The sequence below is a fragment of the Chiloscyllium punctatum genome, chromosome 41, assembly GCF_047496795.1.
Source record: "Chiloscyllium punctatum isolate Juve2018m chromosome 41, sChiPun1.3, whole genome shotgun sequence".
Taxonomy (NCBI): Eukaryota; Metazoa; Chordata; class Chondrichthyes; order Orectolobiformes; family Hemiscylliidae; genus Chiloscyllium; species Chiloscyllium punctatum.
The window spans coordinates 39,362,047-39,384,636 of NC_092779.1; the positions used below are offsets into that span (position 1 = coordinate 39,362,047).

General features: G+C 41.0%; 1 protein-coding gene across 7 annotated transcripts in view; it reads left to right on the plus strand.

The window, feature by feature from the left end:
* Nucleotides 1-22,590, plus strand: part of LOC140464992 (phosphatase and actin regulator 1-like) — a 468,298-nt gene that overhangs the window by 346,623 nt on the left and 99,085 nt on the right. For 5 of the 7 annotated variants that reach the window (XM_072560733.1, XM_072560734.1, XM_072560738.1 and 2 more), the window contains one exon: nucleotides 14,513-14,662. The exons of the other annotated variants lie outside the window; for them this stretch is intronic. In XM_072560733.1, the coding sequence (XP_072416834.1) occupies nucleotides 14,513-14,662 (150 nt within the window). The remainder of the gene's footprint in view (nucleotides 1-14,512; nucleotides 14,663-22,590) is intronic. 7 annotated transcript variants of the gene reach the window in all.

Below are 22,590 nucleotides of genomic sequence, written 5' to 3' on the forward strand. Positions count from 1 at the left end.
TACACAGTATACGTATTTTTCTTCTGCTGCTCATAGTTCCTGGGTGCTGCAGTGTGTTGTGGCCCATTTAAATAATGTCCTAATGCAGTTCCGTCTATAGGTGTTGGGATGATTGCTCCTATAGTTGACTATCTAGTCTGTGTATGTTGTTTTCCTGTAGATGCTGGTCTGCAGTTCTCCATTGACTGTTTATTCCACTATGACATCTAGGAAGGGGAGTCTGTTGCTGTTCTCCTTCTCATTTGTGAACTTTATGCCAGTAAGGATATTATTGATGATGTTGTAGGTTTCCTCTAATTTGGTCCGTTTTGTGATGATGTAGCAGATTCAGAGTTTGGGTTGGATTGTGGGAAGGGCTGCTCATTTGAGTCTCTGCATTACTGCTTCTGCTAAGAAGCCTGATATTGGTGATCCCATGGGTGTTCCATTGATTTTTTTGTAGGTCTTGTCATTGAAGATGAAGTGGGTAGTGAGGGACAGGTCTACAAGCTTGAAGATGTCCTTGCTGATGGCGTTGGTGCTGCCTGGTGATTGTGTCCTTGGTTTGTCTGGTAATGCAGTCAGTATTTTTTTTGGCCAGGCTGATGCTAATTGATCTGAACAGGGCTGTTATGTCAAAGGACACCATTATTTCATCCTCTTCTATCTTGGTGTCTTTGATGTTCAGGAATTCTTGGCTGGAGTGTTCTACTAGGTATTTCAGTTTTTGGTGGACTTCCTTTGCTAGTCTGTATGTTGGTGTGCCAGGGAGTGAGATAATGGGTCTGAGGGGTGCCCTGGTTTGTGTACCTTAGGTAATCCCTAGAAATGAGGTGTGTTGAATCCATCAATTTTTGTTTTTTGGACATCTGTCTTGTTAATTTAGCCTGAAGTATGAAACTTCTTCACAGTGGATGTGATCTGGTTTTCTAGCTGTGGAGTTGGGGCTATCGCCACCTATTGGTAGGTGTCAGTATCTGCGAGCAGTGAGTTCGCCTTTTCAATCTTGTGTGTTCTGTTTAGGATGATGGTCGTGCGCCCTTTGTCTGCTGGTAGGACTACAATGTTTCTGCCTTTTCTGTGTCCTTCCAGGGTTTCCTTTCCTGTATGTTGAGGGTGTACCTTTACTTCTTCCTGCTTAGTGTTGGTGCAACTGTTTGTCTGATGGTCTGCTGGGTTTCTTCTGTGAGTCCGTTGTCTTTCAGGGTTGACTCTAATGCTTCTAAGAGTCCTTTTTGTCAATTCAGAAGCTTTGATTAAAAATCTACCTTGTCCATGTCTCTGTTGTTGTAATTCATCCCTCTTACTGGCATGGCTTTTTCCATGTCTGTTAGTGGTTGGTCCGATAGGTTTTTAATCCAAGTTTCTGAATTGTCTGTGTTCTTTGGTGTGAGCCTGTCCATATTATCAAAATGTGTCAAGTCCAAACCACCTCTCAACACCCCACAAGCCAGAAGAATATCAGAACAGAATGGCTGCAGAATGCTGAGAGAAATGATTAACGATGCCCACAACCAACTCCACAAATACAATCAGGAAATTTTGCACCAGTAACTTTATACGCCAATGTGACAGACTATGAATGGACAAGCACATTAGAACGAGCCAGCAACATCAAACAACAGCAGACTAAAAGAAAGAAAAAACTATCCAAGAAAAGCTGGACAAGCTCACATGAAAGAACAACTCAGACAATTCAGAAGCTTGATTTAAAAATATATCAGACCAACCATTAACAGACATGGAAAAAGCCATCCTAGTAAGAGAGATGAATTACAACTACAGCTACATGGACAAAAATGTCTTCTTAGCAGCATAAGAGTCACATGAAGAAGCTTAATACTTCAGGCCAAATTAACTAGACAGATCTCCAAAAACCTCACTTCTAGGGATTACCTAAAGTACACGTACCTGGGCACCCCTCAGACCCGTTGTCTCACTCCCTCGCACACTGACATAAAGACTAGCAAAGGAACTCCCATCAAAAACTGAAATACTTAGTAGAACACTCATGCCACTCCATCCACTCCAGCCAAGAATTCCTGAAAATCAAGACACCAAGATAGAAGAGGATGAAATAATGTTCTCCTTCAACATAACAGCCCTGTTCACATCAAGTAACATCAGCCTGGCCAAATAAATTTTGACTGCACTCCCAGACAAACCAAGGAAACAAACATCAGGCAGCACCAACTCCATCAGCAAGGACAACATCTTCAAGCTAGTAGACCTGTGCCTCACTACCCACTTCAGCTTCAATGACAAGAGCTTCAAACAAATCAATGGAATACCCATGTGATCACCTATATCAGGCTATTTAGCAGAAGTTGTAATGCTTAGTAATATGTAATGCTTGTAATAAAGTCGAATGAACAGCCTTTCCCACAATCCAATCCAAACTTTGAGTCTGCTACATCATCACAAAACAGGCCAAATTAGAGAAACCTACAACATCATCATTAACATCCTTACTGGCATAAAGTTAACCAAAGAGAAGGAGAACAGCAACAGACTCCCCAGCCTAGATGTCACAATGGAACAAACAGTCAATGAAGAACTGCAGACCAGCATCTACAGGAAAGCAACTCACACAGAACAGATATTCAACTACACAAGCAATCATGCATCACCCAGTAACTTACAGCAGCAGAAGAAAAAGATTCATATACCATGTTCAAGAAGAATGGGTACACGATAAACACAGTCTGCTGATTTTTAAACAACAAACCCAAACAAGTAGACAAAACACACCCAGAAACTCTAGCCACACTATCATACATCAAAAACATCTAAGAGATGATGACCAGAGTACTCTAACCCTTTGGCATCATGGTAGCCCACAAACCTACTAACACACTGAAACAGATACTGATGAATGTAAAAGACCCTATACCAGCAACCAGCAAAACAAATGATATTTGCAAAATACCACGCAAGGACTGTAACAAATACTACATTGGACAGACAGGCAGAAATGTAGCCACCAGGATACACAAACACCAACTAGCCACCAAAAGACAATAACCCACTATCACTTACAGACAGATGAAGAAGGACACCACTTTGACTGGGACAACATCCTAGGGCAAGCCAAACAGGGATACACATGGGAATTCCTAGAGGTCTGGCATTCAAATCAGAACTCCATTAATAAACACATCGATGTGGACCCCATTTACCAACCTCTGAGAAAAAGAACTGAAAATGATATCATCCACCTTAACAGACCAAAACACATAAATAGAAAATGGGTCACTAACACCAGTGCTTTACTGTAGGCTCATTGATCATGTCACCTAGTATGGTGGTGAGACATTTGAAAACAAACCTGTCAGCTCAGTGAGCAAACATATGACCTGAACCTCAACCTGGGCTATAAATCTTCTCAAAAATCGTGAAACTGATAGTTCTTGATAGTAAGAGAATGAATGCTTTTTTTCTAGAATTATAGCTTTGTTAACTGTCTTAACATCCACACTTAGTCTAAATTCACCATAGCTGCAACATCCAACAACTTGATTTGACATCCACATTGATGGATCAATTAGATTAGATTCCCTACAGCAAGGAAACAGGCCCTTTGGCCCAACAAGTCCACACTGACTCTCTGAAGAGTAACCCACCCAAATACATTTCCCTCTGACTAATGCACCTAATACTATGGACAACCTGTGTAAAAACAATGATGTAAAAACAATGACTGCAGATGCTGGAAATCAAATACTGGATTAGTGGTGCTGGAAGAGCACAGCAGTTCAGGCAGCATCCAACGAGCAGCAAAATTGATGAAGGGCTTTTGCCCGAAACGTCGATTTCACTGCTCGTTGGATGCTGCCTGAACTGCTGTGCTCTTCCAGCACCATGGACAATTCACTCTTTGGACTGTGGGAGGAAACCCATACAGGGCGAATATGCAAACTCCACACAGTCACCCAAGGCTGGAATTGAACCTGGGACCCTGGTGCTGTGAGGTAGCAGTGCTAACCACTGGTCTAATGAGCTCAATGCTCTGCAATTGCCCAATAATACTGTCAGCTTCTAGTTATTTCAGTGCCTATGATACTTCAGCATGGGTTGCAAATGGCAAGCATTGCTAATTTTACAAGAATAGTGGAAGTGATGGGCAAGGAACATGGTAGCACCACTTGCTTTCCCCAAATCTGATAAGAAAGGAAGGTGTATTAATATACCGTGCATCATCGATTATGCTAATATGTGCTGTAGTGAGGTCTTAATGTTTGAATCTAAACCTATTGAAAAAGTTTATCTCCAAAAGGCTTCTATTTTTAGATTAGATTCCTTACAATGCAGAAACAGGCCAACCAGTCCACACCGACCCTCCGAAGAGAAACTCAGCCAGACCCATTTCCCTCCCACTAATGCACCTGACACTATGGGCAATTTAGCATGGCCAATTCACCTGACTTGCACATCTTTGGACTGTGGGAGGAAACCCACGCAGACACGGAGATAATATGCAAACTCCACACAGACAGCCCGAGGCTGGATTCAAACCTGGGACCCTAGTGCTGTGAGGTAGCAGTGCTAACCACTGAGCCACAGTGCTGGCATAAAATATGAATCTTTCTAGGATGACATTTTTGTAGTGAACTGGAACTGTGATTATTCCCAAAACCAGAATAATCAAGTAATCATAGGCTTAGACAGTCTCAGAGTCAGGAATAACAGAAACTGATGAAAAATATTAATGATAAAGTCTGTTGTGTACACAGTAGGTACTGTCTTGCCAAAGTCAATGACAGCATAGGAGCTGGCATTCAAGTAGGTATCAGCCATGATCCTGAATGGCAGAGTAGGCTTGATTGGTGAGTGCCTGGTCCCTGCACCTATGTTCCATTATTTTAAGACATCCGATTGTGATGGTGCGCAAGTTCATGAAACTACCCAGGTCTCTTTGTCTGTAATCCTTGTAAAGTATTTCAATAGAGTTAAATTTATGACAGTTTTTTTGTTTGTATTTTAACTGTGTTGTAAGACTGTTGTACAGTGTTTTTTTTCTTAACGCCTAGTAGCAGACCAATCAAATCATGTCTGAACACAGTGTCTTACACTTGCCTTTAAATAAGATAAAAGTTAGGGTCTAGACTATCTTCTTGAAATATTTTAAGGGGTTTGGTTGTGTCCATGTCAGCAGCAACAGCCTGGGCAGACTGCCAGATAACAACTAAGACACTGGAGTAGTAGAGGGAGGATTAATGCTGTCATTCTGTGATCTGGCAACAGCTTTGTACTTCATGAAGTCATTGCTATTCTTGTGGGGGTATATTATAGATATCAGGGTATTGTAGGATCTGTACCTTACAGTATCATGCAATTTTTATGGCACATTTGACCAATCATGCCAGTACATCAAACAAGTGGCATGTTGGCTCACAGCACCAGGGACCCAGGTTCAATTCCTGCCTCAGGTGACTGTCTGTGTGGAGTTTGCACATTCTCCCAGTGTCCGCGTGGGTTTCCTCCCACAGTCCAAAGCTGTGCAGCTCAGGTGAATTGGCCATGCTAAATTGCCCATGGTGCATTAGTCAGGAGTAAATACAGGTTAGGAGAATGGGTCTGGGTAGGTTACTCTTTGGAGGGTTGGTGTGGAATTGTTGGGCCGAAGGACCTAATTCCATACTGTAGGGAATCTAATCGAAGCATCCTCACCTAGTGCCAATCTCCTACTTTTCCCACACCCTTGTACACTATTACACTATTTCTATGCAAGGAATCATCCAATTACCTTGTCTGATTCAGTTGAATCTGCCTCTGCCACATTTACAGGTAGTGCAATCCATACCCTAAATACTTGCTGTGTAAAAACCCTTTCTCTCACATTGCCCTTGCTTCTTTTGCACATCACTTTCAATCTTTGTTTCAATCTTTGCCTTTCCTTTACAAGCAGAACAGCTTCTTCTTCTCTACTCTTTCCAGCTACTTGTAATTTTGATGCTTGTGATTTTAAAAACCTCTAATGTCAGGCCTCTTCTCTCCAGGGAGATCAGTCCAAACATGTCTGGTGGTCATTTGTAGACAATATTGTGCCTCTGCTTAGCAATGCAAGCTGCACAGGCACAAATCAGTTAGTTTGCACTAATGTCTGTTTTGTAAATTATAATTTATTCTACTGCTTTAAGTAAACAGAGTAAATCCCCGATGAGTGATTCATTATTTGGCCATTATCATTATCTTGAAAAGGAGGCAGTGGCGTAGTTATAGTCTCACTGGGCCTACATTCCTGAACCTGAGGCCTGTGTTCTTGGGGCATGGATTTAAATCCCATCATGAAAGAAACTTGAATTCAATAAAATCTAGAATGAAAAGCTGGCCCAGTGGTCACTATGTAACCATTGGTGATTGTTGTAAAAACCTATCTGATTCTCTAATGTCACTTAGGAAAGAAAATCCGCCATCTTTTACCTGATATGGCTTGCATGTGACTCCAGAACCAACTGGTTGATATGGTTGACTCTTGCCTGCCCTCTGGTCAAATAAGAATGGACAAGAAAATGTGGTGCCCATGTCCCATAAATGATGTTTATTTTATTTTTAAGTCAGAGATCGATCTGGTTATTTTGGCTATCTGATGGAATGATTATAGTGTTAGGGGCAATTGAATGTAAGAGGGAAGGATCTGGATAGACTAGGGGAGAGAAATGAATTACCTTAGAGGAATCTTGAAATGATTCCAGCCTCAAACAGGGAAGGGTTGTGCTAGCAAGTACATAAGCACCTCAATTATGAGAGATTTTGGAGGTGAAATATCTTGACAGAAAAGGGCTTAAGTGAAATACAATGAGGTTGACAGATTATTGGGGAAACTGGGAATATGAAACAGTGGGGCAGGTGAAGAACACAGGAATCTGATTATGTCTGATTATGTTCATCATGGCCACCATTGTCATGGATCAAGGAACAGCCTGCAACTCAGTAAGACGAAGCTCGCCATATCAATACAGTCGGCTCTGCTATTACGTGTGTTTTTTTTTAAACTTGAATTGGCTTTGATGTGATTGAAGAATTTAGAATTTTATTTGTAGAATGCAAATTTTCCTTACCTGCATTGGTTATAATGTGATTCTGACTCCATTAGTTTAAATGGCTTGGCTATTGTGCGATTTTCTTATAATGTGAGATTGTATGAGAATGGAACTATCACGATATATCAGAACCAACTGTACAAAAATCAACACAGTGAATTGCAATGCAATGCACTTTTGATTTCAATGAGGCAGCACATAAATTAGGAGGAGTAAGTAGTATTTTTTCAAAGGGGTCGGAGTTGATGACTGAAATGTGTAGCCAATTGAAGGACTACTCCAATAATCAGGAGTCCAATGTTTATTCAGTGTTAAACATTTGTCTCCGATTTCCACCCAAGCAGCATTTCTCATACTATTCAGGCGGTTTTTCTGGTAATCCTCGAAAATGATTTCATCTCTTTCACTTTGGCAGCTTGGGTTAGAATTTTCAGTCAGGGAATTCATCTTTAAAGGGGTTTGTGACACTGTGGTTATGTCATTGCCTCTTTGGAACAGATGGGCTGGGTTCAAGTCCAACCAGGTATGTCTCTTCTTCAGAGCTGAATGCACACCTCACTGATGACCATTGATTTCCAAGAAATTCTCAGAGAGTCTGGTGGCTCTTAGTCTGTTCCTTGTTCCTCTACAGACTGTATTGCAACCAAGAATAAATATAGTGCTTCCTGTCACAGACGCCATTATAGAATAGACCGTATTACTCTTGCAGATGAGGTTCCAAACCCTGAACCAGGAACCAGCCAAACGTTACAATGCAATATACCCTTAAGTAAATGTCCTGCATCATAATGGTGTGCTGTGCCTTCCATAATCTCCAACGTGGGGGAAGGCGTGAAGGTGGCAAGTGACAATTGTTGGCACAGAAGGAGTGAGAGGAAAAAAGTGAGGGTGTAAATCCTCAAATCGGCTATGATGATCATCAAAGAGAAAAAGAAGAGAAGTGTTCCATTGAAGCTGAGAGAGCCTGATAGCAACTGACTCCCAGAGTGTAAGTGTGACTGAAGCTGCCCAGAGACACCTTCTGAACCCATTATATATGTTTTCATTCAAGCATTTAACTGTGAGACCAACTGTCTTGGTGAATTCAATATTCCTCATGGATGGAAATGGACTTTTATTCGCTTTATCGATAAAATTAAATGTTTCCATTTTAGCTCTGGTTCTGATCCTATTTCCTCTGTGGAAAAAAAAGCTATTTGACATCAAGCACTTTTGCAGTCACACACCCTTGGATTATTGTGCAAAAATGCTCCTTGTATCAAAGACATGTGTCACAGTAGGAAGTCTACTCCTTGCTGAATACAACAAGGTTGTCTCACATTCTGGTAAAAACAATGACTGCAGATGCTGGAAACCAGATTCTGGATTAGTGGTGCTGGAAGAGCACAGCAGTTCAGGCAGCATCCAAGGAGCTTCAAAGCTCCTTGGATGCTGCCTGAACTGCTGTGCTCTTCCAGCACCACTGTCCCACATTCTGGGACTACTCATTACGCACTTCACACACTCTCTCTCCCCGTAGTTCTATAGGATGCAATGATTCTTTACTGTACCCTTATGATGCCTGAACAGCCTCACTGACAAAGCTTCCCCTATCATGGGTTATGAGGTTTTGAGCTTTTTCCTCCCATTGGTCAGAAAATTATGAGAGATTTACATGTAATTCATCTATGGCCAAACATATACAATTAGATTCTCTAGCATGGCGTTGAGAATCCTAGACATGGAAGAGGCCTTTCCTGGCTACAGTGAGTAGGTACATGACAGATTTGCCACTGCTCCCATAAGATGCATGTGCTAAGTGCAGCAACGTTTTAATTAATGTTTTGGATTCAAGAGAATAGTCACATATTAGTAATACACTATTAGTGAAACTCTTGTCACGTACTTTTAAAGTTATTGGTTCTAGTCCCACTAATTAGAGTGGCCACTGTAGTCTTTGGAACAAGGTCAACCAGGCGAACTTCATAGAATATGGGTTCCATGACTGGGGCGGGTAATTTGGTCCAGTCAGAGAGTCCTAGATGACAGTTATAAACAAGAGTGTCAAGGCTTCAGCTCACTATATGAGCTGCCTCTGACCTAGCTAGGTCAGTGCCATGTACTGTGCGCATGTAAATAATGGGTGACTTGGTGATGGGGTGCTAGCCTTCATGGAGTTATTTTATCAACCAGCACCTTCTTTCAGATCAGAGCCAATTCCAGGATTTTTACCCAGCATCCTTTTCAAAGTAAAGATGGTGAATGCCTTTGGAGGGTGATGTTCCCATGCATCTGCTCCCCTCTCTTAAAAAAAAATCAGATGAATTCTTAATGGGACATTTTACATAATTTGAAAACTCTGAAATTTTAGACTGAACACTTGACTACATTTTTCTGATTCCTTTGGAAAAAGGCACACGTATAACATCAAGGGGGTCAGAGAGTGAGACTTCAACCTTAAAGTTTGAATATAACATGCAGAACAACATTCTGATATCTTCACTTTATTTCATTTTCTGAATGGCAACTGACATGGAGGGCACATAAATATGGCTACTTGAAAGTATAAAACCATCTTATTCTTTTTTATTTTTCAAGTGTAGACTGAAATGGGATAAGAACTGTTTTAAAATCAAGGATTGCTGAAGCACTACTGCATGATTTTGAAATCAAGTAACCTGGCACTCATTATACGTACAGTTTAGATAACATAATGACAGGTTAAGCAGTAATAGGGGAAGGTGTAGATGAGCTGAAACCAAGATCCAAGCAGATGTTCAGCAGGCATTAAGTAGCTGGTTTGCCAATGGACCAGTGACTAGTTATTAATGACAAAAAGGATTTTGGCCTGTGAACATGCAATTGACTCACAAGTAGCTAAACAACTTGGAACTATGAATCAGATAGTGAGAAGCTAGCAGATCTCTCAAAATTTAGGAGCTGTCTAATCTCTGCAGTAAAAATCTGCTTTAAGCCTGAAGAAAGCCAATTTATTTTTACTTCAGATGCTGTAAGCTGTGACTTTCAATTAATAAGTCAGAGAACTTTTACAAATGTGAACTAGTCATCCCATGCCTCCTACAAAACAAGTGAAAACATAGAGAGAAGGAAGATAGGAAAGCCTCATTTTTATTCAGCAAAAGAACCTTCTCAGTAGATCCTGTGAACAGATGCCAGGATAGAGTTTTCCTATTCTTCCTTCTGTCAGTAACACCCTTTTTTTCCCTATCTGTGTTTGTCTGTCTGCCTGTACAGCTAGAGGGAGAGTTTATAAGGAGATTAATTTTAACTAGTAGATTTCTATGCCAATGGTTCATAATTGTTTACCGGTAGCTACAGTCTATAATAATTGTAATAAATAGTAATTCTTGTTGACTACAGAAACCCAGTCTGTTACTTTCTGTCGACATGATGTGAAAAGGCTGTGTTTCCTGATGCTCCTAAAAGGTTTCCGCTGTGTGTACAACAAGTTCTGTGCAGGAGTGAATAGGATATAATTATGCTCTTGGCAGTTATGCTTCATATTGCACATGCATATCGTGTAATTTTATGATGTCAGCTGACATTCTCATCTGAAACCCAGGTAAAGTGGGGAATTCTGTATAATTTTAACTTTTTTTTAAACTTCTCTGATAATTAAGGAATAGCTGGAGGTTCATTTCCAGCACTTTAGTCCAGTTAGATGTAACAAAAGTTGCCCGAGGATTTCTAAATTTTACTAAAACTGTACAGAAACCACAGGACTTCAGAGCCTTGCATGTTAAAAGATGATGTTGATAAAGTGTGGAGCTGGAAAAAGCACAGCAGGTAAAGTAGCATCAGAGAAACAGGGGACTCAATGTTTCAGATCAGGCCTTTTATGAGTATTGACGAAAGGTCCCAATCTGAAATGTAAACTGTTCCCCTGATGTTGCTTTGCTTTCTGTGCTTTTTCTAGCTCCATACTTTATCGACTCTGACTTTCTGTATCTGTAGTCCAAACTATCTCCAAGTTATTAAACAAATAGTGGCAAGCAAGTGGAAGCTCTGCAGTGGCCCTGCCCAGCAGCCTTAGGGAACGCTAACATGGTGTGCCAGGGAGAGTGGAGCAGCAAGTACAGCAGCAAGCAAAGTTAAGCGTGGAGTATAAGGTTCCAGCACTATGGGGATATCCTGCAGAATGGCTTTAAGACAGGTGCCATTTGAGTAGAGGAAGTGGCTGAGGGAAAGGTATAAAAGTCCTGCTGAATAGCAAGGCCACCTTGCATGGATCTCATTCATGCAGTCCTCAGACATCCATTGAGGAAGAGGAACAGGAAGGAGGGAGGTGTAAACACACTCAGTGGGAGATCAGCAACCCCAGGGCAATATAATGGAGATACAATGGAAGTGGGCTGGAGCACATGCAAACAGGCTCCTCCATATGGAAAAGGCTAATTTCCAGATAAGAACTACAATCCAAGGCTTAACATCCTACACATGTCAAGGCAGAGGCACATACAACTGCAGTGCCTCTTCAGGAAGGCCATAATTGATCTGTCATTCTAGATTGTGGCTCTCCATTTCAGTCATGCTGAAAATAACCATTATGCCTAGCATTTATATTTTGTGAACTTTACCCACTGAAGATTGGTGTGCAATGTAGGTATCCCAGAATGCTGTTCAGGAGAGAGTTCCAGGATTTTGATCCAGTATCATTGAAAGAATGGAAGTGTATTTCCAACCAATGATGGTAAGTGACTCGGAGAGGAATTTGCTGCCCATATTTTCCAGGTGGTTATGGTCATTGGTTTGGAAGTTGTTGTTTAAACAGCCTTGGTGAATGTATGAAGTGCATCCTTTAGTGCTGCTAATGTCTCTTGGTGATGGAAGAAATGAATGTTTGTGGATGTGGTGCCAATCAAACAGGCTGCAATGTCCTGAATTATGTCAAACTTCTTAAGAATTGTTGATTTGCAATCATCCATCACTCTCCAGACTTGTAACTTTAGATGGTTGCCAGGCATTGAGGTGAATTACATGCTATAGGGTTCCGAGCTCATAAGGTACTCTTGTATGGGATTTATATAGGTGATCCGGTTCAATTTCTGATCAGTGGTAACCCCCAGGAGATGTTGATAGGAAGAAAATTCAGTGGTGGTAATGCCATTGAACATCAAGCAATGGTAGTTAAATTCTGTCTTCTCGGTAATGGTGATTGTCTGACATTTTGTCGCACAAATGCAACTTGGCAGCCCAAGCCTGGAGATTGTCATTTGGGCACAGGCTGCTTCAGTGTTTGAGGAGTATTGCATGGTGCTGATCATTGTGCAATGGTTTAAATCCCATCATGGCAGATGGTTACATTTTTAATTGAATAAAGACCTGAAATAAATGGCTAGCCAAATGGCAACCATGTAATTTCTGTCAAACCCATCTGGTTCATTAATGTCCATTAGACAGCCACAGCAATGCAGTTGATTTTTCACTGACCCTTTGTTCAATTGGGTGACAAATGCTGGCCTAGACAGGAACACCCACAACCCATGAATGAATAAGATAAAACACTCCTCCCACTTTCTAAGGCATACTTGTTACCTCCCACCTATACTGGAAAGTTTTAAGAACAGGGTAATCTAGAGCCATCTTATCCTCCCGATCTTGCCACTGTTTTCTTTGGCTCATGGACAAGATGATGACATGCTAGCCTGTGTGCATTTCTGGCATCCATAGGTTCATCTGTTGGATCAGGCTTCCCATGAGGAACAGCAGTCTTTTGATGAAGCAAGCAAAGCACCATGCCTTTGGAGATATGGCAGCACTGAAGACCAGAATGGAGTCTTGCATTGTCCATGCCTGTATATGCATAGCATCTGAAAGGTCTGCCTGGAGTTTCCCTTGCTTCTCTGTAGCTACAGCTTTTATCACATTGCTAATTACGTCAACATTTAGTCCTTTCTTCATAACCCTGTTATCCCACATCAGAATTATTCATATTCTTCATAAATCTGCAACACTGATTAAATGCAGTCTGTCACAATGCCTACAGATTGACTGAATTGGGTGTTGATTCTGAAAGATACCAATCTACTTTTGTACAAAAATATAGATGGTGAGTATAGGAACAGGGATGTCTTGCTGTTAGGCCTCAGAGAGGCCACAACTTGAGTATTTGTATGCAGTTGTGGTTTCCTAGTCTGAGAAAAGACATTTTTAGTATTGAGGAAGTTCAACAAAGGTTCACCAGATTGATTCCTGGGTAGCAGAACTGACGTATGAAGAAAGACTGAATTGTCTGGGTTTGTACTCAGTGGAATTTAGAAGAATCGGGGGGGGGATCTCATAGAAACGTATAAAGTCCTGATGACACTGTATAGGCTAGATGCGGGATGTTCCTGATGTTGAGCAAGTCCAGAACTAGGGGCCACAGTCTAAAAATAAGGGGTAAAGCATTCAGGACTGTGATGAGGAAGAATTTCTTCACTCCGACTTATAAACCTGTGAAATTCTCTCCCACAGGAAGATGTTGGAGACATAGATATATTCAAAAGGGGGCTTTGTGTGGCCTTTGCAGCTAAAGGGATGGAAAGAAAGCAGGAGTGGGAAAAACAAATTGCGTGAACAGCCAGGATCATATTAAATGGTGGTGCAGGCTCAAAGGGCTGAATGGCCTATTCCTGCACCTATTTTCTATGTTTCAAAGAAAGAAGCTTGTATGCAAATCAAAAATGAGAAAGAAAAATTTTTCAAAGTAAGAATGGGAATCTCAGATCACAAGCTGAAAGATAGGTAAATGTTGAGAGCTTGTTCAGGTAGTATAAACAATGTACAGATTAACAGATTGTCCCTTAAATTGAATCATCTATAAATTGTGCAACACCCTATCAGATAAAGTTGAGGAAAATGATCATCCTCATTAGTATGGAGGGAAGGACTTCTTAATTTTATTTATGTTGTTGTACAAGAATATTTGCAAGATAGCATTCTCATTTCACAAGAGAACTATATTTTTGCTCCCCCTGGCTGCCTCAGACCAAACCAAAGTGAAACACTGCATTTGTGAAAAACTTAAAAAAATCAAACACAATCTCCACTGCTCTTGATCCAAGATCGTAAACCCAATCTCACTTGAGTGTCATTCTTAAAGCCCTTGGCCTCCTTTCATCCACCTAGCTGTTGAACATTCCCCTCTAGTCCCAATGGCTTCTCTGAAACCCTGGTCCTTCAAAGCAACCCAATCCCTCGTGGCCCCATAATACAAGCTGACCACTTACTTGTGCAGCCTCATACTGCAGCACTGTTTGCATAATATGTGGTTTGGGCTCAAAATCCAAGACTGTTTTCATCACTGTGTTTTGAGGGACACTAATGCTCAGCGAGTGACATGCAAAAGTGGCCACTCCTGGATTTAAGACCCGGTCAATTCTCAGTGGTATTGTTATCCCTGTTCATACAGTTTGTATGTATGCATGTGTGTTTCTGTCTGTGCATTGCTGTTGCATTTCATTATTGCTGTTTCTACTCAATGTACTGATTGATTGGTCTGGTTTCAGATGGAGATATGCCAATACATAATGAAGAGGAGGTAATAGAGAACGGTCAGATCCAGTCTTCAGAAACGGAGGAAAGGGTGCCACAGCCTGTGTCAGGTGAAGTCGTAGCAGACAGTGCAACCCCCTGTACAGAGTCGACAGATAAGCCAGGTGGGATTTGTCTCACAACAGAATCAGACTTATCCATCTAATCTTACTAGATTGTGGCAGTTGCAAGCAGCTCTTGGTTAAAATTGTATTTAGTGGACCATATTCTCATCATTATAGATTGTGATAGCTTTATAAGTGGAGGAATTTGTGACAAAGGTGTGCCTAAATTCAATTAGTGATAATGATACAAATTGAATTTTTCCTTTTGTTAATGAAGACTGAAGCTTGCATATTGCTATCTGAGCAGAACAGTGTTTAGCTATGTTGTTTTGCAGCGTGCAGAGAGGCGACTGGGATTTAGTCAATTTCTCCAACAAAAGAGCAGAGTGAAGTAGTGTCAGCAGGAACAAAATGTGAATTTATCAGAAGTGCTGTCAAATAATTTCAAAAGTCACATGGGGCCCCGTGAGAGAGGAAGACCTTCGACACAGAATTTATAAGGAAAAGATCAAAGGGTCATCAAGCTCATGTGAACAAATTGAGCACACCTAAGATGGCTCTTAAATCTTTAATCATTTAGAATGGAGGTGTAGGTTTCTATTGATTAATATACAAATCCCAGAATTTCTTTAAAGTCACTGCCCTGATATAACCTAAGGTGCTATCAATATAAAGGTGGTGACACTTCTGGTCAGACAATGTATTTTAGGTGTGAGGTCTTGTTTGGTGTCTGTCTATGTCTTCACCTGGAGTCGGACTGGTTTTGTTTCAAACCTAGGGGTTTGTGAAATGCCACATTGACTGATTGTCTATAAATTGTGTGCTTTTTAAACAAAATAGTCCTTTACATTGATAACATCTTAAGCTATCTTGTCCAGTGCTCCGAAAGCTAGTGTTTTCAAATAAATCCATTGTACCTGGCATAGTGTCATTTTTTTATCTTGTCCAACCCCGGCATCTCCACAGCATGTCAAATATTTTGACAGATATGTAAAGCTTTTTAGTTTTAATCGGCTGTCAATTCAAGAGTTGCTCTAACTGAATAACTTATGTGATCAGTCTCAGTTTTAAAGCTTTGCATGAATATTCCAAATGGTGTGCTAGCCTAAAGTGGTTGAGGTAGTGAGCCAATGGGGTCTGCACATGATGGGCTAAATATTGTTGGGGAATCAGTAACCCAATGGGTGTGCAGAAAGTATAGAACATTCTGGCTTTTGCTAACCTAGGAGACTGACTCGATTCTATGGCAATCAAACCAGTAAAGGTAAATGTAGAGTCACCATAGTCTTATCAGATCATAGGGCTGCTCTCTCATTAGAGAGAGTCAACTCGGATAAAGGGAGAGGTGTGAAGTAGAGCCTGTCTTGGTAATCTGACCTGGTGTGGGAATTGAACCCATACTGTTGGCATCACTCTGTGTCACAACCAGGTTTGTCCAGCCAAATGAGTTAACTAACCCAAATCAGGCCAAAGGTTCGGGCTGTCATTCCTTCAAGGATAGTCAACCTTCTCCAGAAGCTGTTGGAAAGTCAAAAGGCTGTCAGCTCTTCAGTCCCAGCCACACTAAAGGGTGCATTGTCTGGGGCTGAGTATGTTTGTCCTGCCCAGAGCAACCTTGAGACCATTTTAAGTGGGCTTAGCATCACTCGGGATGTCTGGAGTGGCAAACTCCTGTGATTGGGTGGGCATGGGTGGAGAGGATGGTCATGGGCGAGGACAGGGAAATATTTTTTCTTGGGGCTATCCCGAGTCTTCAGATAAGCAACAGACAGTGCCAATGAGGGTGGTCCCCTTCCTCCCACAGGCCACAGGGAGATTCCACAGGCTTTATGAGTTGGCCTCCCCATGTGGTACAGGTTACTGTACTGTAAGAGTACCATTTTCATGGGCAGTTAAGTTGATCTTAATTGGCTATGTCATGGTCTCATTTTGCTTTTGTGCTCAGAGGCTGTACTCCACCACCTGCTTTGCTGACAGAATTTGACATGATGGGGCAGATGATGGCACTGCACTGCCGTCTTCCTCCTGGTTCTTTGCCCTGCATCCTATTTTGCATCTTATAATAAAACTTCCTGTTTAATTCCATCCAGTTAAGCATCCAGCAATAAACAGCAGCAGCAGGGACAGTGATAGGAGAAACCTCAGATGGCAAAATCAATGCTTTTTCATTACTGCACCTTCCTTCCACCTTAATTAGTCTCAAACTTTCAACATGTCCTTCTATTCCTTTCTCCCTCATGAATTTACCTTGGTCCTCCTTAAATACATCAATGTACACCACACAACCTCAGTGTTCTTTGAGTTATGATGTTTCTCTTGAATTCATCATTAGATTTATTAGTGATTATCTTACATTAATGAACACTAGTTTTGGAAAACTCAGATGAGAAACTATTGACAAGCAGTTAGTTTTGCCAAGTATTTCTAGGTGAGCCGGGCAGTAATAGCTGTTTCTGGATTAGTGGTGTTGGAAGAGCACAGCAGTTCAGGCAGCATCCGAGGAGCAGTAAAATCAATGTTTCGGGCAATAGCCAAACGTTGATTTTACTGCTCCTCGGATGCTGCCTGAACAGCTGTGCTCTTCCAGCACCAGTAATCCAGAATCTGGTTTCCAGCATCTGCAGTCATTGTTTTTACCTAGTAATAGCTGTTTGTCTGAAATATAGGAAAGTCTGCTTATCATAAGCATGGATTGTTCCATTGTACAAAAAGACTAACACAATCATAACTTTGCAAGCGTAAAGTGAGGAGCTTACATCCAGTGTGGTGGGCATGTACAATGTTAGCCAGAATTGCCATCTCTACATAATGCTGTGCCAGCAACTGAGACATCCGAGAACTTAAATATCTTAAATAGAGGTTCATCCTTTTGTAATTTGTATATTTGTAAAATTGTAATATCAACAAAACATTTTTGATACTTCCTTTATGAAATTGTCTTGCTGTAAGTACAGCTGAAAACAAGTAGTTGTTGAAAGAGTGACTGCGGGCTGTGATTAAAAGCTTTAAAAAAACTTGTGATTTTCAAGTCATGAGGTGCAGACCTGCTCCTCCTGGTTCCACATTAAAAGGATAAACTGACCCCCCCCTCCGCACCCCACACACCATATTGACGCACCATAGAAAGCATTCTACCCAGATACACCACATCTTGATATGGCAGTTGCTCTGCCCAATGCTGAGGGAAATTACAAAGAGTTGTGAATGCACCCCAGTCCTTCAGAAAAACCAGCCTTCCTTCCTTTGATGCCCATTTACGTTTCCCGCTGCCTCAGGAAAGCAGCCAACACAACAAAGACAATCCTAACCCTGTTATAGTCTCTTCCACCCTCTTCCACTGGGCAGAAGATACAACATTTTGAAAATACATATCAACAGATTCAAGAATAGCTTCTTCCCCATGTTATCAGAGTTATGAACAGAAATCTCATACACTAGAGTTGATCTTTCTCTGCATCTTCTGCAGCTGTAGTGCTATATTCGGCAATCTGTTTAATTACCCTGCTTTACTCATGGAAGGTACGATTTGTCTGGATACTGTATCTTAGTACATGTGACAATACTGAATCAAATCAAAAAATGCTGACCTTTCACTCTAGATTGCCTCACATGAGGAAGCATAATCTCTACATCTACTTTATCTTTTTAGCATCTTGTATTTCTCAATTTTATCTTTTCTCAGTTTTCTAAACTCCAGACAGAAGAGGCCTAAACTGCCCAATCTATCTTTAAAAGAACAATTGATTCTGGAATCAATCTAATGAACCTCCTCTGAATGCCTCTAATGTAACTACATCCCTGCATAAGTCAGGGGACCACTGTGGCACAGTGGCACTTCTAGGACACAGGTTTGGTTCCAGCCTTGGATGACTGTTTGTACAGAGCTTGCATGTTCTGTGCTTGCCTGTGTGGGTTTGCACTGGGTGCTCTGGATTCCTCCCACAGCCCAAAGATGTGTGGTTCGGTAGATTGGCCAAGCTAAAATTGTCCTATAGTTTCCAGGATGTGCAGGTTAGGTTGGAGTAGCCATGCTAAAATCAGGGTTATGGGGATAGGGTGAGAGGCTTGGGTCTGGATGGGGTGCTCTTCAAAGGCTGTGTACAGGCTTGATGGGCTGAATGGCTTCTATGTACACTGTAGGGATACTATGTCCAAACTTGTATGTATTATTCCAAGTGTGGTCTCACTAATGCCTCATACAACTGCAGCAACATTTCTGCACTTTTACACTCTATTCCATTAGGAATAAATACCAAAGATTCCATTTACCTTCTGTACCATCTGCCATGCTACGCATTTTTTTTTTTTGCAATTCATGTGCAAGAACACCAAGATCCCTCTGCACTAAAGTAGTCTGGAAAGAAAAATTAAGCTTTTATTTTATCTTGTATCACATCGCATATCTAAAATATGCCAGAGTAATTTTGCTAAAGAAAGAAACAACTGGATAGACTGGAAAGAAAAATGCATAAATTAAGTTTTTTTTATCTCCAAGAACTCAGAAGTTCTCTCCATTTAGATTACAAATTGCCAAAATGGAAACCTCACACTTAATCACGTTAAACTTTATCTGTCAAATGTTGGCCCATTGACCTAACTAACCATAAAGAGTTGTAGCGTCATATACCACAGAAACAGACCCTTTGGCCCAACAAGTCCATGCTGACCATAATCCAAAACTAAATTACTCCCACCTGCCTGCACTTGGGCCATATCCCTCCAAAACATTCCTTATTCATGTACTTAAATAAATGTGTTTTAAACATGTAACTGTACCCACGTTCACCACTTCCTCTGGAATTTCATTCTACACATGAAGCACTCTGTGATTAAAAAAAAATTGCCCCCATGTCTTTTTTATCTTTCTCCTCTCACCTTAAAAATATGATTCTTAGTCTTGAAATCCCACACCTGAAGGAAAGGATACCTGCCATTCACCTCATCTAAACCCCTCATTATTTATAAACCTCTATAAAGTGACTTCTCAAATTCCCAAGCTCCAGTGAAAAAAGTCCCACCCTCTCCTTCCAACTCAAACCCTCCATTCCCAACAACATCCCAGTAAATCTCTTCTAAACCCTGTCCCGCTTAATAATATCCTTCCTATAACAGGCAGACTTGAACTGGATATAGTATCTCAGAAGAGGCCTCACCAATGTCCTGTATAACCTCAACATAACCTTGCGACTCCTATACGCAAAGGTCTGAGCAATGGAGACAAGCATGCTAAACATCTTAACCACTCTATCTACAGGTGATACAAATTTCAAAGAGTTATGTACCTGAACCCGAGGTCTGTCTATTCTACAACACTGTCCAAGGCACTACTTGTAATTATATAAGTCTTGTCTTTGTAATGAAATACCTCACATTTATTGGATTTAAACTCTATTTGCCACTTCTCAGTCCATTGACCCGTTAAATCAAGATGTCTTTGTAATCTTAGATATTCTTCACTGTCCACTATACCACCAATCTTTGTGATCTGTAATCTTACTAACCATGCTTTCTATATTCTCATTTAAATCATTTATATAAACAAGAGTGGAGCAGCACTCATCCTCCAATCCAAAAAACAACACTCTACCTCTGTCTCCTGCTGTTAATCCAATTGCCAAGCTAACCCTGAATCCCATGTGATCTAACTTTATTAATTGTCAACCACTGGAACTTTCTCAAAGGTTTGATTAAAATCCAAGTAAACAATGTTTTCTGCTCTGCACTCATCAGTTTTCTTGGTTACTTCCTCAAAAATCTCAATCACATTTGCCAGGTCCAATTTCCCTTGTACAAACCCATGCTGACTATTCATAATCATTCCTTGTATCTCCATGTGCATATAAATTCTATCTTTCACAATCCCTTCCAGCTACTTACCCACCACTGAAGTCAGATTTCAGTTTCTAGGCTTCTCCTTACGTCCTTTCTTAAACAAATGCACAACATTAGCCACTCTCCAGTCATTCATAGTAGACAGGCAAGAGGCTGGAAGAACACAGCAAACCAGGCAGCATCAGGAGGTGGAGAAGTCAATGTTTCTGGTGTAATCCTTCTTCAGGACTGTGGGTGGGTGTAGAGGAAGCTGCAGATAAAGGCAGGGTGGTGAAGTGGGGATAGGTGAAGACAGGTAGAGGGTATGATCTGGTTGGTCAATGGGAGGAATAAATCTGGTTAGTGGCAGGGAGGAACACCAAGGGAAGTCAGGGGATGGGAAGGGAAGTTATTTGAAATTAGAGAACTCAATGTTGAGTCCTCCGGGCTGTAGGCTGCCCAGGCGGAAGATGGGGTATTGCTCTTTCAATTTGTGGTTTGGTTTGTTGTGGTAATGTCAGTCTCCAGTCATTCGGTATTTCACCCGTATTTAGAATTAAAATTTCTACAGAAATTAAACAGACCCTTTGGCTGTACCGCCCCTCCGAAGAGTATTTCACCCAGACCCATTAGCCTACATTTCTCCTGACTAATGCACCTAACTTATACATCCCCGAACACTGTGGACAATAAAGCATGGCCAATTCACCTAAACTGCCCATCTTTGGATTGTGGGTGGAAACCCACGCAGACATGGGGAGAATGTGCAAACTCCACACAGACAGTCACCCAATGCTGGAATCAAACCCGAGTCCCTGGCGCTGTGAGGCAGCAGTGCTAACCACTGAGCCACCGTGCTGTCCTAGTATCATTTATAGGTGATACAAATGTTTCTACAAGGGACCCCACTATTTCCTCCCTAACTTCCCACTCTACCTTTATATTTTCTCATACCTCCAGCACTACCTTTTCTATAATGTGAACTGTTTTCAAAACATCAAATTTAATTTACCTGTGTTCTCTAGCCCGTTTTCTTTCTCCATAGTAAAAACTGATACAAAATATTTATTTCATATTTTTCCCATCACCTGAGGTTTAACACAAAGCTAACATCGTTGATCTTTAGGCGGCCATACTCTCTCTCTAGTTGCTCTCTTGCTCTTAATGTACTTGTAGAATCTCTTTGGATTATTCTTAATCTTATTTGCCAAAACTATCTAATTACTTTAGGAAAACGATGAGGACTGCAGATGCTGGAGATCAGAGCTGAAAATGTGTTGCTGGAAAAGCGCAGCAGTGAAAATGTGTTGCTGGAATTCCTGAAGAAGGGCTCATGCCCGAAACGTCGATTCTTCTGCTCCTTCGATGTTGCCTGACCTGCTGCACTTTTCCAGCAGCACATTCTCAGTATCTCATTACTTTCCTGACCTCCCTCTTAAGAACGTCCAAACACTATTTATACTGTTCAAGAGATTAATTTGAACCAAGTTGTTTATATCTGAATATATGATTCTCTTTTATTTTTTAAGAGAACCTCAATATCTTTTTCATCCATCGTTCTCTAATCTTATCAACTTTACCTTTCACTCTACCAGGGAAATATCACTCTGAACATTTCATTATCACACTTTTGAAAGCTCTATACTTATCAGACGTCTCTTTATTTGCAAACAATCTACTCCAATCAATTCTTGAAAGTTTTTGCAAATTTATCTTTTTCTAAATTTTTTATTTTATTCGTTGCAACTTACCATGTATACTCGTGCAATAGTCGATCTCATGCAAAAGTCAACCCCCTTTTTGGTCAAATAACCTGGAATTTTCCATATACCTCATGTAAAAGTAAACCCTAGTACTTCACAGTTAACAGATCAACATTAATGAATGAGTATGCAAACTGTCATGTCCCGCTCCAGCCTTCTGGTTGTTCCACTCTGCTCCCAGTCTTCCAGTCTGCTGGCTGTTTTGTTCCACTCTGGGTTTTCTGAATTACCATTATTCATTTAGAGATCAGCTGGGATTCTGCTAGTGATATGGTATGAATGATAGAATCCCTAAAGTGTAGAAACAGGCCCTTTGGCCTAACTAGTCCACACTGACCCTCCGAAGAGTAACCCACTCAGACCCATTTCCCCGACCCTATATTTATCCCTGACTACTGCACCTAACCTATACAT